The 18,298-nt window shown below is 32.4% G+C and overlaps 2 protein-coding genes across 2 annotated transcripts; both read right to left on the reverse strand.

Moving 5' to 3' along the window:
• Positions 1 to 1,798: 1,798 nt before the first annotated feature.
• LOC145576411 (NAC domain-containing protein 54-like) lies at positions 1,799 to 4,923 on the reverse strand. Its single transcript, XM_081634180.1, has 3 exons — positions 4,542 to 4,923; positions 2,787 to 3,064; positions 1,799 to 2,257 (listed from the first exon to the last, which is right to left on the reverse strand). Exons 1-3 carry the CDS (start codon positions 4,696 to 4,698, stop codon positions 1,967 to 1,969), a joined length of 726 nt encoding a protein of 241 aa, XP_081490306.1. The 5' UTR covers positions 4,699 to 4,923; the 3' UTR covers positions 1,799 to 1,966.
• Positions 4,924 to 7,034: 2,111 nt separating this feature from the next.
• On the reverse strand, positions 7,035 to 17,071 carry LOC145576412 (autophagy protein 5-like). The gene is made up of 8 exons (XM_081634181.1): positions 16,860 to 17,071; positions 14,647 to 14,771; positions 13,525 to 13,591; positions 12,868 to 12,957; positions 11,710 to 11,797; positions 10,141 to 10,281; positions 8,387 to 8,518; positions 7,035 to 7,633 (listed from the first exon to the last, which is right to left on the reverse strand). Exons 1-8 carry the CDS (start codon positions 16,971 to 16,973, stop codon positions 7,308 to 7,310), a joined length of 1,083 nt encoding a protein of 360 aa, XP_081490307.1. The 5' UTR covers positions 16,974 to 17,071; the 3' UTR covers positions 7,035 to 7,307.
• Positions 17,072 to 18,298: the final 1,227 nt, after the last annotated feature.

Below are 18,298 nucleotides of genomic sequence, written 5' to 3' on the forward strand. Positions count from 1 at the left end.
GTTTAAAAATGCCTATGAAAGATATCGATAAGTAAACATGAAATATATACGTGAATAACTCTTAAAGCTATCAATATGTGATTTACCACATATCCATATTAGAAAAGACATATATTAAAACTCAAAATTGAATCGAGCATGAAATATTGAAGAAGATGATATTTATATAAAAATTTATCAAAATCCTAATAATCGTATATCAATATGTGAAAACTTTATACTTTTATGTGATTGAACATCTACCAAAATAAAAATGAACATTCATCAAAATAATTTTTCACTCCAAATTATGAAAAAGAATGAACATAATTATAATGACTCATATGTAGTAATATATATATATATATATATATATATATATATATATATATATATATATATATATATATATATATATATATATATATATCAATCATCTATTAACATGCAAATGACAGTATACTTATATTAATATATAAATGAACATTCATTTAAAAAAAACAATTATTAATTAATGCTTTTTTTTTCTCCAGATTCTTTGATGTTTTTTTCTAAACCTGTTTCCTTCGTACTCAAAAAAAAAAAAAAAAAAAAAAAAAAAAAAAAAAAAAGCTCAATAATCAAAACGTACTTATTCAGATTACTAGTTTTTAAACAAAAATTAGTAAAAATTACTAAAATGCAATAGTTCATACTCTTTTTCCATGTTTTATATTTTGATGATGTTCTGTAACACAATTGCAACAAAAAATTATTAAAATTAGGGTTTATACTCTTTATCGAACTAAATATGAACAAAATCACTTACTCCTTTGAATTTTGACCTTGAGTTGTTGAATTTTGTAGTAATTGAACAATTTTTATTGATAATTTGTCACAAATTCGTTGAAATTTTCTAGTTTGAAAATGCAAAAAATGGGTGTAGTGAGCGAAAATGCACAAAATGGGCGAGGAGAGAGAAAGTGAAATGAGATTGATGGTTTTTTTTTTGCACTTTTTTTGTATATATGGGGGTAAAACAGTACGGTTATTGTGCAATTACTGTGAAAGTGAGTATTTGGTGGAAGGGGTGTTAAACGACGTGTTTAGGAAGGAGTGTAGGGTAAGATGCCTAGACTAGAGTCTAGCCATAAATAATTACCCATGTCGTGCCGTACTTTTTTCGTGCTAGGTCGTGCCGGGTTTTGGGCCTGCCCGACCCAAGGCCATCTTTATTTGCCAATGTAATTTTCTTTGTATAAGTTTAATCAATTCAATAATTGTACTAATCCTCCATATTTAATTTTAGGAAAAGGATATATGCAGCCCTCTGCATATAAGAAGCTAAAAGTGGAAAGAATTGACAATAAATAAATATTTATTACACCAATTACTCGTGAATTGTTGATAAATTCTCAACTTATCAACTCTTATTTTAATATAAACTTCATATTTGATCCATATGTTTCAATTTATAAACTATAAATGTTCAAACATTATGTATTAAATTAAAGTGAATGCATAATGTAATAAATTAAAAATAAAAAAATCTTTCAAACATTTTGAGACATCTATAACATACAACTGATACAAGTGTTGTGTAAAAAATGGGATAGAATAAATTTGTTAAATTACAATATATCCTTTTACCCCTTTTCCCAATCAAATGGCGAATTTAATTAGTTTTAGAAGTGTACATAACATACATAACGCATATATGTACAATGCTCCTGTTGAAAAACTATGGACCCATTTCACATCAAAGCAGTCCCCTCATGAGTCATGTGGAGGGGTTTCTAATGTTTTCCTTTTTCGTACCTTTAAAAAAAAAAAAAAAAAAAAAAAAAAAAAAAAATCATATCAAAGCACCTAGCTAGTAACCCAAGCCATTTTCAAGTGATAAAAAAAACCCAATAATTACTTGTATGATAATTAACTTCATGCATAATTTATCCAATATGAATAATAGCTAGCATGAAGAACATAATATATATGATAATAAAATGAATTAGCAGAATTCATCTTCATTCAAATATTGCATCCATTGCCCATCTCCTATATCACATAGTGATGAAGAAGATCCATGAGTAGCACTAGTTGAACATCTTTCGATAGGGATCGAATAATCGGAGCTCTCAAAATCGTCACATCTTCCCTCGGTGTACATGTCGATGCTCGACGATTGATCACTTGACATTTGAACTATGTTGGTGAATGAATGTTCTTGTGATGAAGATGCAATATTATTTGAGATATTTATCGCGGTTTTCTTGAATACTCGACATAGCGCATAGGCATCCTACGTTTGGACAAGAAAAAAATTTAGCATCATTATATACAAGGGAGGGTAATCGTTGGTGCAAAATAATAGTGTTGATTATTTTGCATGGACAGAGTCACAAAATGCAATGATGTGGATGAGATACGTTCACAAGTTTAAGAATCACCTGTAAGATTTGTTATCCATCTATGTTTGATTTTTTTAATGAAATTGTTTAAGAACCTAACCTTGTATTAGTATAAGAAAGAATTTTATGCATTTTTTTTATCATCACTCTTCAAAAATATTGAGTACTTACATAAAATTGACTTTTTAAAACTTTTTTACATGTTATTAATGCATGGACATGGTGAATATTGGAAGAGAAAAAAATTCACATTCCAAAGGTGTGATTTTATTGAGCAAATTTGAAAAATGTTAGTTTCTAATGTTCAATTTTTCACACTCTAAGTAGAATTACCAACTCATTTTGCTTGGTTGTACACTCTAAACCCAAAGATGAAACAATTACACTCTAAAATATAAGATATAAGAGTGTCCAAGTTACCTGTAAGCCAGAAGGAATTTCACACTCTCCCTCGTCGAGGCGGTATTCATGCATAACCCAATCACTTCTATGTCCATTAGGTGCTCTCCCTTGGTAGTACACCAATGTCTTCTTCATCCCTACTGCTCTCATTTGTGAGTTTACCTTTCGATCTTTGCCCGTCGATTTCCAATAGCCTGCCTTTGTTGCTCTATTTGTCCTTGATCCATTCGGGTACTTTCGATCTCTTGGACTAAAGAAATACCACTCCAAATCATTGCTTGGCAATAATGATTTACCTTCAAAAATGTATATTTATCATCAAATCATGTTTTATGTTAAGAGCTAGGTCAATAAATCTATATTACCATATTGTTAAAATACAAATAACAACTCTCAATTTTTTGTTCACACTTTTAAAAAATGAATGAGCATGATTTATTAAAATTAAATTACACATGACATTTTGTGATGGTCCCAATATAATTTAAATTTTGCTGTTTTAAGAGCCTTAAAATGCAATCAACATGGTTGAAATAACTGATTTTTGAGTTGATTAATGTAAAGTGATACATTAACAAATTCAGATCAAGTTGTATTATGTATGATGGCTTGAGTAAAATGAAAGTAACATATCCAAGGAAGAATTAAGAAGCCTCATTTAGGAAGAAAAGTATAGACAGCAAAAAAGCAAGTAATTCTATTTTGATGTTGACCATTTTGCTACTTAACTATAATATAAATTATGATTTTTATGATTTATGATAATGATTATGATTTGATCATGATGATCATGCAACAAAATTATTCAGATAATTAGCAAAGTTGCCAAAGTACATAGAGGGTTTATTCACAATAATGATCATGTTCTTTCATTATATATTATTTTTCTCTCTTCTTTGCAGTTTTGTTCATCTCTTTTAGACTCTCAGCTCGGTCGCCCTCCCTCTCCCTCATTCATCCATAAGCTGTATAGTATTATAGATTTTAGTTTCACTGAGTATCCAATTTAATAGTCACGATAATAGCATAATTTACTTAATAAAGCTGATATGTGACGACTAAATCTAGATAATGGGAGTATTTGAATTAAAAAAAGAAACCAACTAGATAATGTAGTACTAATTCTCTAGATGATCGAATTGTGTGTGCCAATTATGGTCAATTTTTTGTGTTAAGGAAAATGAATTTGGTAATGCATTGACCCTGTAATTAAGTACTACCTTTTAACTATTTAAATTACTTATGCTTTAAATTTTTCTGTATCAATACACTACACTTTAGTACTATTAAAGACTATAATTTTACCTTTATTTACGAAGAATGTTGTAGTAAGAAGCCACACACTACTTTGTGTACATGGATTTGCTAAACGTATAATTTATATGTCAAATAAAATTTATGAAAATACAGATTTTAAATAATGTGTAGACATGATAAAACTAACTCATACCTATTAATCATCTTATTTGACGAAACCAATTTTTAATAATCGGCAATTTTTGTTTTTTTTTTCCATAACGAATGGATACAAATTTACTTGAATTGACCCATACCCTATTATTAGGTACAACATCTTTCACAAACTGTGAACTTAAGACTTTAATAAATTAATGGACTACAAATATTCAAATAATCAGTTTGTGCACATCATTTCTTTTTACACTTGGTTATTAAAGCTTACTACATGATCAATTTTGTAAAATTTGTAAAATAAATCATGCAAACATGCCAAAAAAAAAAAAAGGATAAACTCCATGATTTATACATACGTACTTGGCAACTCCCAAGGCTCAAACTGATAAAGATCAATTTCAGGGATTATTTCCAAGTCAATCTTATGACCATTGATCTTCCTCTTGAGGTAGTAAGCCACCAACTCTTCATCCGTCGGGTGAAACCGAAAACCGGGTGGTAATGCAACGGGTGCCATTAATCACACAGCCACCCGTTAATACTTTATGTAGCGTATATATAGTATGGGTTCAGTGGGTTCAGCTAACTCTGTTTCAGTGTCTTCTTCACTTACATCTAGAAAACCGACGAAAAAAAGCTGAGAAAGGAGAGAGAGAGGAGGATATGAGTAGAGGAAGCAGGAAAGCTTATGTAAGGAAGATACATTGTGATATAAAACAAAAAGAAAGAGATGTAAAACAAAAAGAAACCTAAAGAAACAAAAAGAAAAGCAACTTCAATTCTTCCTATATATATATATATATATATATATATATATATATATACACACAAATATTAATAAAACAAAACCTCTTCTTTTGCTCTTTTTTCTCTATTGCTATATCTTATTAACTAGTTTTATTTTATTTCATGATAATACAGTATGATTCTTGTTATCGTTCACTAGAAGCTCTCTAACTTTCTCTCTCTAACTTTCTCTCTCTGAAAAAAAAACACATTGTTGATCCCATGCTTGAGTTATGTCCTTTGGTATTATTATGGAATCTACCAAAGATAAGACTTAGCTTAGCCACGTGGTTATGTTTGTATGTACTCGATCGTCGTCTTTCGCTCTCTGTGATCGAATTCAGATCTTTTATCCCTCAGATGATCTGCTAAAGAGTTCTTTTTGCATTCATTCACACAGATTTATATGACTAAATTGTACTCTTGATGATGTTAAAAGTAACATGAGTCTACGTAATTGTAAACATGAAAGACTGTTAACTTGCCTCTTTTTGTCCTGCTACACTCTTTCTTTTATCCAAAATATATCTTATGTTTGGTATCAGATTTTATATTAGATTGCCGACACTTTAGTATCATCATATCTAGGTGATAATTAAACATTCGTATAAGATAAAATATATGATATTAATTAGCTCGAATCGGGTTTGTTAATTAATCTCTTTTTGTCTGTAATAATCACGAGGAGCTAACATTGTTGTAAAGACATTACCTAGTTAGCCAAAGATAAGCGTAGGATACGGCGATATAAGCGTAGGATTGGCCTGGTTCATCTTTCATTTGTCTCAAATGTCTTGTATGAGTTGGTAACGTGATCTACTTAGCCTAATTATGGAATAACATCGTGTATGTCTAGGGTGATAGCGAGCCGAGCTTAAGTTTGGGGTTGATTATTTCCTAACATGTACATGATTCAGGATTTTGTTGCATTCAATTCAAATTGAACTCAAGTCGAGTTTTGGACCTTTCCGGATTGATTTCAAAGTTTAACTTGGTTAAAATTTTATTTTGGTTATATAAATCATGAACAATTTATTATTCTCACTTGTTTCTAATTCATGCAGGTGAGTGCATCTTATCGCATAGTCCCTATATGCATTTGTTGCATATAGGAGGGTAAAAGTGGAAAAATGCATTCAAAATGATACTTTTTATGGTGTCATTGGTACATTTTTATACTATTATACATGTATATTGTACAATTTATGTTTTAGTAGTACTATTATATCTCACAGTAGTATAATATTTTGATGTACCATTTACATACTTATTTGTACTATTAGCATAATATTTATACCACTATAACATTTAATGACACTATTTATCTATTACATGGTACTTTATACTCCCACTACAACTTCAACTTTATCACTACATTGTCATCCTATATGCAAACACTTTGCATATAGGAGCTATGTGCTAGACCTTAACCCTAGTTGCATATATATTGCCTGTGAAGTATGAAAAAAAAAAAAAAAAAAAAAAAAAAAAAAAAAAAAAGACAATAGTACGAAGTATATAACATTTGTATGATAAAGTATTTGGTAATTGTTTTTTGTAAGAGATCAGAATTGAGAAAGCACATTTGTTTAATTAACGTGAGTTTTTTTTTTCTTTTTTTTTTTGGGTAGAGGAGGGGGGGGGGGGGGGGGGGGAGGCCGGAGGAGAGCGGCAGGGAGCCAGAGAAGATATGAGAGGGTTGTATTGCCTGATGGTACAACCGTCGTATGAGATAATTTCCAGGAGAGGACGAGGGGAGAGTTATTGCTCATCTGTTTTAATTGCTTTCCCAAGCAAGCCGTTCGTAAGTGTTTCAATGCCTCTTTCAGCTTTATTAAAGAAACACCTTGAGATAATTCTTTTCCCTGTAATTTTTTTAGTAAGGGGTAGGACCATTTCACGCAGAGAATTTTAGTGGATGTAAATATCTTGAAAATCACACTGCGAAATAAACCCATGACTCTTAATGTATAACTATACAATACACAGCTTGTACAGTTAACTGGCTGTATTTAGCAAACATGTATACAAATCAGAGAGCTATACAAGGTCGGCTCGTATAGCACCTTCAGTCCTTAACCTTGTCATTTGATTCACCCCTCGTTTTCTCAAGTGCATCATGCAAACGATACATGGAAGAAAGGGGAGTCTTTAACGGGAAACCATCTAAGTAAAAGAAGGTTAGTTATGTACAGACTATTGTGCTTTACAGATTGCATACGTAAACAAAGAATGCAAGGGTGCGCAAACTAAATAAACCAACGTGGAAAACCACAAGGCCAGCTAAGTGACATACAGAAGTTAACCAGTCTATGTAAAGCAACGCTTGTATGGCGAAGGCTAGTGATGGATCAAATACACACATATGTGAAGGTAGTGATCTGGGTTTATTAGGTTGTTGACTACCCAAGAGAAAGGGATCTCGGGTCTTGGCTTGATACCTTGAATTCGAATGAGCTTGATCTCAGCACTTTCTGATGGTTGTTTGGCCTCAGTACGTTCACTGACTGATGTAATCACCTCTTCTGTAATTTTTGTGTCACCAGCATCTTCTGGATGCACGTCTTGAACCTCCTCTTCAATTGTTTTCTCACCGTTGAGTGTCCCTTCTCCAAAGTACTCTGGCAGGAGAGTCTTCATAGCATCAGTTAAAGTAAAGCATTTTCCTGCAGTGATTCACATTTTGAGTATTTCGTCTCCAGGAAAAAGGACATCTCAGTAGCCATTACATACACGCCTATAAATTATTCTACTGATATAAAAGATCAGAAAACCAAGCAAAGAACCATCAAAGAAAGTCTCTAAGCATCTCAGCAATGTATGATGGTAGTCAGTTTTCAGTTATACTCCCAAGTATATTGCATAGCAATTGGCGCCTATATAGTCAAATGCAGAACCTTGGTGAACAACCAAGTCAACAGTTCCCATTAAGTGCTTAATCAGACTTCGTCAAGAACTGGCGTGATTTCAGAATCAGCACAAATAAAATATTCAAAACCATTGTAACATTTTTATGTTCAGTAAAAATGCAAGAAAGCTCAAATGCTCTCTTCATAATTCAAAGGAGAATTCAACCTGATAGTATCAAATGAATGATATTGTCAATTTGTCATTTGCCGGTAATCAGAAGAAATTACAGAGTTGCCAAACATGACATGGGAAACAGAAACAGAAAATAAACATGATTAATGACTTCTGAGAGCATGCAGTACAACTTGTAGCATTAACAACAGTAGTTGGCATCTTTCACACAATGGATTTATTAGACAACCTAAATGACCACATCACCAGACAATTTGAGTTTTATCATCTTAAGAGAATAACAGGTATTTAAACTTAAAGGAAAGGGGCTGGTCAGGATTCAAGAATTTGATCTACTAGTAATGTCCTTAACTTAAAGACATGAAATTTATACTGACCTTCATCTTTATTGAGTCCAACAGGTCTGTTTATGTAAGAAATTTTCTCCCAGCTGTCAATCTCAGGAGCCTTTTCCAAGTCATCAAACATCTCGGTGAAAATCCTAACATACAACCGCACTGGAATCCTACCTGCCATAATTGGTCAAACATGGCTTTTGAAATTGTACCAGAGAGGTGAATAGTGACTAACAACAAAAAAATTCAGACAGAAGGAACAAAGAAAAGAGAAATTTATCCAAAAGGTACCATACATCTCAATTCATCCGTTTTCATACTATCTGGCACTAGAACAATTTATACTCAATATAGTATTTCATGTATATCAATGCAACATTTCCTGCAATTTATGCAATACTTTTGCCAGTTTTTAACATTAATGCAACAATTATCCACATAATACATGTGTGTAGCCTCTAAGACTCTTTTCAGGGAATGCAAAATGCAGAATTTGGTGAAAGGGAATTTACCCTGAAAAGAACAAATTTCAAATTACTCGAAGTTAGCATAACATATACCAATTGCCCAAACAAGAGCACAGAAATCTCAATGAAGATTTTGAAGCAGCCTTTAATGAAGAAAAGTACTTTAGTAAAACAGTTTCCTATGGAACATGAGTGTATTAGTCATTTCTCAATGCGTGCTATGATATTAAAGGGAGGGTCAACTTAGTTGCAGTATGATCTAGTGGCTTGGGTAATAACTTAATAAGCTTAAAGACGAGAGAATCATGATGAACGTTGATGAGAATTCTCGTTAATTTTAATTCGTAATTTGGAAGGATGAAAGTCTCTCGAATGCTTATGCTCATCGGTTATACGGTTACTTATTCACATTTTCAGATCATCAATCATAAGCACCGTCATTATGCATTAAATCAACATCACTAAATAGGTCAAATTATGTCAGTTCATAAACAAGTTGTGGGTCACTTTATGTGATCCCTCATTTGTAAACAGCAACAATTTCTTAATTAAACCTACTCAGAAACCACAGCCCGCGGGGGGGGGTAATACTTTCAAGTCTTGGATGGTTGTTAGCATGTATATTTGAACATGGGTCTAAGAAATTGTTCTCTTCACTTTATTTCAGGTTTTCCTCATCTGAAGTTTCTAAGCTCAGGTCTGATTTATATTTATGATCTAACTCATTATCCTAATTTTGTATAATCTCTCTGAAATTTTCTGATCTAGCCTGATCTAATCTGGTTTCAACAAGAATAAGTAATAAGAACAAGGTAAAGAGAATTGAGTCTTCATGGAAGTAACTATACAGCTAAATCTGGGCTGAAATATCTGTTCTGCCCATGTTAAAAGCATCCAGTTGCCTCCCAATATGCATCAATTACTGCCATTTTCTTGGATAATTACCAAAAAAAAAATTGATGTTTAGGACATTGCTCTGGACAGTAAGCGTGAAATTTTGGTAGAGAATCCTTGGTGAATATGATTTTTTGTTGATTTAATAATCATCTGTAGGCTCATGAATGACCATCATCATTTGTCTCCAAAGTTGTCAGTGATAACTATTTTTTTTCCTGGTGGAAAATATAAGAAAGGAGAATCCAACTTCCTTGACAAGTTTGTTTGGCTCTCTATTTAACTACAGAGGGTCAAAAGCAGATGTCATGAAGTAAGTTCAGGAAAGTTATATGATGCACTAGGAAAGAGGGATGATCCCTTATGGAGTCGTAAGAGTTTGTGTACAGATAATACAATTTGAAAATTTTAGGCAGGCTTGAAGTATAGAACTACCTGTTTTGGCAAGTCCGGGATTATCTGTATAATCAGTATCAGATGAGGATTTTAACGATGGATACAGTTTTGCTGTGTAATCATCTTCAATGGCTCCTAGCTTCAGCTTTAATGTCACCTTGAGGAAGGACTCCAAATTGCCTGATACAACCAGATAAGTAAACTATTGATGCACAAGCACAAATTCTGTAATGAATTAGAAGACGATAAGCTCAAAAGAGAAAAAAAAAAAAAAAAAAAGTAAAATCCAGAGATAAAAGCAATCAGAAGAAGGGCCTATTATAAAAATTGTTCGTTGATTGAGTTCTAAAAAACCTTTCAGGTATGAAATCTAATGAAAAACAGAGAGGAGGGGTCCCAATCATAGCCAAAAAGCCACAAGTCCCTTATACAGTCTGCATCTAGCATCAGCTCTTGAGACAGCATTCAAGTATGGTGTTTAAATTTTTGACATAAATTTCCATGCCCTGGGAGGAAGCAAGTGCATAAAAGCCACTTAAAGTAGCTTTCATCAGAGAAGAGAGATATAACTTCCAAGAAAATCCTAAAATGAGAAAAATTTAATCTAAATCCTAAAATTATCGCATTTGTTCACACTAGAATCCTAACCACATGATTACAATTACAAGTTTCACCAAATTTATTTCTAAATGAACCAATTAGATTTGCCTACAATTTTTAGACAAATATCCAGGCCAGCGGCAAAGATGCTGGAAAAGACATGGCGCAGAAACACATACAAATAAAAAAATCTAAAGACAGTAATAAAAATGACCCCATCCCCAATTCATGAGGATCGATAAGCCCAATTTAAACAATATGGTGAGCTTACCAGATCATAATTTTATAAAAAAAAAAAAAAAAAAAAAAAAAAAAAAGGTAGCTTTTAAGTCGAAATAACCCTAGATGATATTAGGCTTGGATCACCAGGACTGTTGCTTACCGGTAATGGTAAATGAGAAAGGGGACATATCCATGGGACCAATCACTCACCTATGTCTCAATTGTAATAGCTGCAGTAATAATATGAACATTGTGGCACAGCAGAAGAAGCCTAATCACTTGTAAATTTACACAGTAAACACCTAAAACTCAATCACCAGTCCATTTCTTTGTTAGAATTAGATTCATATGGGATTTTGGACTACAAAGGCCATGAAAAATCTACAGATCACTACGAGCCTGTGCAGGAAAGAACAATACTTTTTTCCACTTCAGGAAATTGAATGTTTTATTCTGCCACAAATGACAATGCTCTCACAGTGAAGAAGGCTAAAAGATATAAAAGTGGGTGGAAAAGTGCAAAAGTTGGTCTGGACAATGCTGGAGCATAGAACTAACACTTTAAGATGAGGTCCCTCTCTTCTACGTAAATGTGGAAGACTATAGGTAGCTAACTTGTTTTCATAAACAACAGCCTACAGTAAGCTTAGCTCACGATACTCATCTATTCTATATCACTGCTTCCACAATCTGACAACATCTTTTCTAATGTGCTCCCACAAAAGATTTAAATCCATATGCAGCTATATAGATGTTTGTCTAAATTTAATGAATAAGCAGTCTCACCATTTAAAACAGAGCGCCATAAATCCAACTGATCGGACTGTGACATGTTCATTACATTCTTGCAGTTTCCATTAATTATGTAGGCAGCCTGAAAAGACAGACAGACATCAATTATATGATGTACTTACAGCAATCAAGCTTAACTACAATGAAATTTCAACTGTAGAGGTAGAAATAGAAAACAGAAGGTGTTGCCAATCTAAAGTCTAAACCTAGAGAGTGAATTTACAATAAGTAGACAATACCTGTGAGCTTTTCAGTCAGTAAGATTAAAAATTTTAGGTTGGCATATTACAAATACCTTGACATTAATATTATTACACTTAAGCACCAATGAATCAAGGATTTCAATCAGATAGCTATTGCCTTGTCAAGTTGTCATGCAAGAGCCAGCTAGGGAAATACATAATAATTTCTTCATTCTTTTATAATTGCAATAATTAGAGTTTCACGCATACATGCACAACTTTAACAATTAAAATCTTAAGTAAATTAATAATTATAAAGATTTGATATTATGAAAATAAACATCAAGATTAATCTAACAAGACCCCACAAGATTGTATTTTCACTTACAAAGATATCACAATATAGTCATATGATTGTATGTGAATAGTGTCAAAATTCAATTGTTGTGATAATAAAAGAACAGGGAAGTATATTTTTGCCATATGCTAGGCTGCTGAACATCTCTCAATTCAGTGTACGAGAGGATACATGGTTCCTGCAGATTATTTCATACATTTGAAAAGAAATAAGATATGAATTGTAAATGGAAGAGACAATTCATGATCAGAGAAGGTTATGTTTGATATGCCTTTGTTCAATAATTTCAAAGGTATATATTGGACCAGATGAAACTTGTTGAACCACTAGGGTAACACATGCTAGAGGTCATCAAGCTTTATTGACTTGCATTGGTGACAGATACGAAGATCATGAGCACAACTAGTGGAACTGGAGAAGGGAGCACTAATAAGATAGCACAAGTACACTGCAAATGATACCAGGCTTACCAGCAGTGATAGTCAACATGCATTATTTCCAGTCAACAAACACAAGTGACAATAACAGAAGATGACCTTCACAAGGATACATGTACAGAGAATATACATGTCTTATAGCCGCAAAATGTAGTTTTTTGTCCATGCAATTTACCTCTTTCAGAGAATTGATGAAGCTCCACTTAACAGCATCTTCACCTTCACAAGGAGTTAGTGTATTACTCGGATAACCTCTAAAATGAACCTGTATATAGTACATAAAGTTAAATGCAAAGTAAAAAAGCGATTCACTACAATGCATAAAAGGTACACAACATTACTTAGTAGGCATTCCATTTGAACATACAAGTATACAGAAAATGACCTAATAAGGTAGAAAAACATGTGATTGATAAGAACTCTTAGTTAAAAAAGCTAAATTCAGGCCATAAGCAAAACTAATGTCATCAACATGCCATCATAAACTCATAAGTCATCATTTAACCTCTTTACAAAATTTCCCCTGAAGAATTTAGCCACAGACTAAACATTTCAATAAGTTACTGGAAGACAATAAATCCTTACAAAAAGTGCTTGAGATGACAGCAGACAAGTGTAGAATATGAACCATACAATTCATCAGTTAAAATATGACACAATACCGACCAAAATGCAACTTATGCTTCCCTAATTGAAAACATCACATATACATTCCTTGATTTCCAACTGATACACTTAAGCATTGTACATACTAAATACAGCCAAAATTAACAAATAACGCGACATGTTCAGTTGTATTCATAATTTTAAGAAGATCAACCAACACTTATACCGTAAGATTCCAAGGTCTCTCAGGCTCCGCACACAAAAGATCGAAAAGAACGCCCGTTGGTATATACCTGTAAAAGAAACAAACCATGGTGAAAAATCCAAATTTAATATAGAATTTCTGAATGCCCCCTATGTACAAATATAGGTCATAAATGCCCTAAAAACGTTTAGACTCCAGAAAATTCGATCAATGAATATAGTCACTGCAAAAACAAGGGGGACATTGTAGCCCGCAATTATATTCCAGTTGACTCGACATCTCATACTGATCTTGGTAGGGTGTACCTTATGTGAGTTATGTCATACATCACTGCAAATACAGGCTAGGGTGTCAGATATGCTAGTCTCATGGTATACTGATAGCAAAACATGGGAACATATACAGCAATGAAAAATTCCAAGGATATGAGAAAGCACATCACTTTTAGCATTAACAATTTGATAATTAAGGCGCACAAGGGAGAAGTCATGTTTCACACTTTCACAGACTCCCTAACTAATTAACACTCATTAGAAGCATTTAATATTGGATCCTCCAGTTTTTAGTAAAGTATTCGGTTATGCTTGAATGATGATATGCAGCTACAGTGAACTACCCTCAACCCATAACAGGTGTTTTATAAATGACTATACCTCATATCTTAAGATGCTACTGCATCTTTCATGTTTGGTAGCTTGATTACGATGAAATTCATGTGCTCACTCTTGAAATTTTTAAGCTGTGCAAGTGCTGTGTCAACATGATTGGGTAATTTATTTACTAACATACAAAAGACTTAATTAAAGTTGAGGTATGTTTATTTATTTGAGCCATAATGTAGAAAATTAATTAATAACTCGTGAGTTGTAGACTTGTAGAGACTAGAGATAGCTGAAACGCTTAAGCTGGTTGACAGTTCAAGAATTTAGATTTCATCCATTTCTTGCAGTTGTTTGAGTGGATTAGGGGTGCTTTTTTTTGCCAAGCATAACATTGTTTAAAACATCTCCTTCAAAAATAAAACAAAGAAGCAGGGTATAAGAAAACACGTAAAACAGATCCATCAGAGCTTGAATTCATGAGTATAATAATTATGCTATTCAATGTAAAAATCTAGCATTCACAGCAAGACCAGAACTTTACCATTTCAGGGGCAATCCTTTGTACTCAAACCAAATTGTATCATCCCCTGGAGGAAGTGAGCTGCTGAAAAGAGGTTTAATTTGAGATGCTAGCAGTGGAAGATAACCTATTCGTGGCGCTAACAACTGTAATACCAAAACAACCAGCATACATCAATAGTCCCTTCACTAAAAAAAAAAAGGAAATCTGCTGTTATGTGTAAAACAAAGAGAGCCCTGTTAAGGAAAATAAAAGAAATTTAAAAATTATATATATATATATATATACATATATATTAAAAAAAAATTAAAAAAAAAAAAAAAAAAAGAAATAGCTCTTGGAAGCTCACTCCGTAAGAAAAAGAAATTTACAAGGAATATAATTTGTGAATTTTGACACATCAAACATTCCCTTCACTACACATACTCTGACACTCACTCAGTCACTCTATCTCAATAGAGCCTCACTTTTAATTATTGTGGAATCTAATATATGGGAGATGGAAAAAGAAATATTTTCACTACAAAATAACAAGACATTGATCTTTGTATGGAAGAAGCAAATGGTGGGAATAAAACATACTTTATTCTCCATTGATCCTTTCCTTCCTTAAGTCCTCAAATTAAAATAAAATTCTAATTTCATAATAAGCTCCAGGAGACTGATCTTAATTTTCATTGCTTTCCCATTTCAAAATCTAAAGAATATTCTCCACGTGATACCTAAAGGTAACCATATCACATGCAAAAGGCATACTACATTCTCATCTTTTAGCAGTTGCAACATACCCTTACCTTAAATTAATTAAACAAATAAACATAGAGTCCTAGAATTTGATGATATTGAGTCATTGCTACTCTTCTTGTGATTATAATGATACCATTATCAGAATTTGACACACTCTCTTTTCCTGTCATTCATCACGTCCTCCATTCTCCATCACTCAATCTACGAGGAAAGTAACTGTTTTTCCAGAACATCCTTAAAAAGTAGATGTCGGCACTATTTCCATAAGAGTAAATATTCATTTTAATTATCTGTCATTGGACATTAACTTGAGGGAATTACATACACCAATAAATCTTCCTGCAAGGGTTGCAACCCCAAAGAACAGCCTCTCCTATAATCTCAGAGTGATCAACTAGCTTAGTTGGTTAAGTCTTGAGGGGTTGTACAAAAGACATGGTAACAAATCCAATCTACATCTTTGCCCTTATGGCTCTCTCAACACCAAAAAAAAAAAAAAAAAATCACTTGCTGGAGCTATTTCTAAGGTTGATCGCATATACTAAAAACTTTATTACTTCACACATGAAGCCTTAGTTACTTCAAAAAACAAGCATCAATGCTCTTGAGACCAAATTAACATCTTATTATAGAAGAGATCAAATTAAGATTAGTTGAACACCAAGTCACACCTAAGAATAACTTACAGCACAAACTAGCATTCAAAAACTTGATGGTTCAATGTCTGTCATTCATTCCATGGCAAAATTCACTTCTTCGCCAACAGAACTCCAACTCCTATGAGGTAGCACCAGCATCAATTTTCTACTTAGGCCATGAAGTATGAGAATTAAGAACAAGGAGGCAGCATAAATCAATTAAAAACTAATATAGGTGGTCAACGGGCAAAGGTGGAGCAAGTAGTGGTGTCATGCTCAGAGTGTGGTTAGCAGCAAATGGAGGAATTTAATGCCCTATTTGGGAGTACATTACTGCTCGATCACTAGATAAGAAAACCTATTAAACCCTTTCGGATATAATCGACATAGTAGTTTGCCTCCTAAAGTAGCGCCACAATTGTAAATTATGATTACCCCCTAAATGATTATCCTCACTCCAAGCATTGCCTTATACAAAGTAAGAAACAGTTTAAGTCTTTATTCGAGTCGACACCACAACATACAATCACCAACTGAAAATGCCCAGCCAACCATAATTGGCAACAACTTACTAACATCGATTTGTTTTGCACAAATTAGTATCAACAATCCTAGCATAGACCCAACAAGACAAAACAAGCAACAAATTGCATTAATAAGTTTTACAACGAAACCAAGATTCAAATGATAATCAAACTAGAATTATAATCAACCCAACAAGAACATAACTTGAAATTAATGCAATCATATTAATGAAATTACAACAAGAAAATCTAAATTGAAACTAAAACGATAAAACCCAGAACAAATTGGAAGTGAAAAATGAAAGAAATGAAGAAGAATGCAAACCAGAACTGGGGGAGGAGGAGGAAGAGTGGCGACTTCAGAATCATGGAGATGAATTTGAAGGGGTATTGCTCCTTTCCAAACGTATTTCAGTGCTTCTGTTCCTTCGTTACCCATCTCTCTGTTTGACTCAATTTCGGAATTTCTCAATTGCCCCAATTATACCGCAAACACGGCAAGATTGCGATTTGAGAAAATGAAAATTATACTCTTTTTAATGACGGTTCAATTAACCATGTGTGTGCAGTCTATTTGAGTTTAACGAGTAACGGGTCAAATTCAATTCAGATTTTATGTCAAATAAAAAAATTTCATAACTCAAAATTTGATAAATGGGTCAAATCGGGTTGAGTTTGGGTTGGGTTGAATTCTCTCAGTAACCATGTAAGGTTTGGGTCGAGTTAGGTTAAGAATTGTCAACTCTAACTTGTTTACAATATGTGTGTGTCTCACTATTTGAAATAACATAAGTGAAGTATTAAGAACATTTTATTTGGTCTGAATGAATCATAATCAATACTATTATTTTAAAATAAGAAGTTGGAGGGACACTTGTCATCCTCCTATTTTTCATGTTTTATCATAATTTTTTTTGTTGCAAAAAAAAAAAAAAAAAAAAAAAAAAAAAAAAAAACCACCACTCTTCCCGCCCATCCCTTAACACATGTCTATTCAAGAAAAAAATTCAAGGCGAAAAAAATAATTAAAATTAAATTAGAGATGAACAGACACAAATGAATAGGATAATTTTTAGGGGATTAAAAACATTTGTGAGGGTTTTCTTAATTTCTTTTTTAAAAAAAAAATCAATAAAACATCTCTTATGACCGAATTTATTTATTTACTAATCATGTTTGTTCTAAATACATTTTTAGGATTATTATTAAATTTTTATTGTATCTTAAAACAAAAAAAAAAAAAAAAAAAAAAAAAAAAAAAAAAACATCAATACTATTATTTTAAAACGGGAAGTTGGAAGGACACTTGTCCCACATCATATTTTTCCTATTTAAAAATAACTTTTTTAATTTAAAAAAAAAAACATACATCTCTTTTATTGAAAATAATTTTTTAAAAAAAAAAAAATCATACATCTCTTCCATCCTAATCCCCTAATCATGCTTATTCAAAAAAATAATTTTTTTTTAAAAAAAAAAAAAAAAATCATTCATCTTCTCCATTTCAATCCCCTAATCATGCCTATTCAAATTGTAATTTTTTTCATCAAAAAATTAATTATTAAAACAAATTTAGTGTTTTATGTCAAAGGAAGTTAATTGTTCATAAACCCATCACTAAAAGTAGTAAATTCCTTTCTAATTTCAATTCACTATGCATTCATATTTAAAGTTTCACTTATGTATGATCAGAATTTTTTTTCCACATTTAAAAGAATTGTTATGTTTGATTTGCAGAAAGGTCATTGTGGACCAAATGACTAA

The sequence above is a fragment of the Chenopodium album genome, chromosome 13 (assembly GCF_948465745.1).
Source record: "Chenopodium album chromosome 13, dcCheAlbu1.1, whole genome shotgun sequence".
NCBI lineage: Eukaryota > Viridiplantae > Streptophyta > Magnoliopsida > Caryophyllales > Amaranthaceae > Chenopodium > Chenopodium album.

Coding starts and splice junctions, on each gene's coding strand:
- LOC145576411 (XM_081634180.1), bottom strand. CDS start 4,698: ATGGCACCCGTTGCATTACCACCCGGTTTTCGGTTTCACCCGACGGAT. Junction 3,065..4,541: donor TGAGCCTTGGGAGTTGCCAA/GTACGTATGTAT, acceptor ACATTTTTGAAG/GTAAATCATTATTGCCAAGC. Junction 2,258..2,786: donor AAATTCCTTCTGGCTTACAG/GTAACTTGGACA, acceptor GTCCAAACGTAG/GATGCCTATGCGCTATGTCG.
- LOC145576412 (XM_081634181.1), bottom strand. CDS start 16,973: ATGGGTAACGAAGGAACAGAAGCACTGAAATACGTTTGGAAAGGAGCA. Junction 11,798..12,867: donor TCATCAATTCTCTGAAAGAG/GTAAATTGCATG, acceptor CTGTCTTTTCAG/GCTGCCTACATAATTAATGG. Junction 8,519..10,140: donor TCCCGGACTTGCCAAAACAG/GTAGTTCTATAC, acceptor CAATTATGGCAG/GTAGGATTCCAGTGCGGTTG.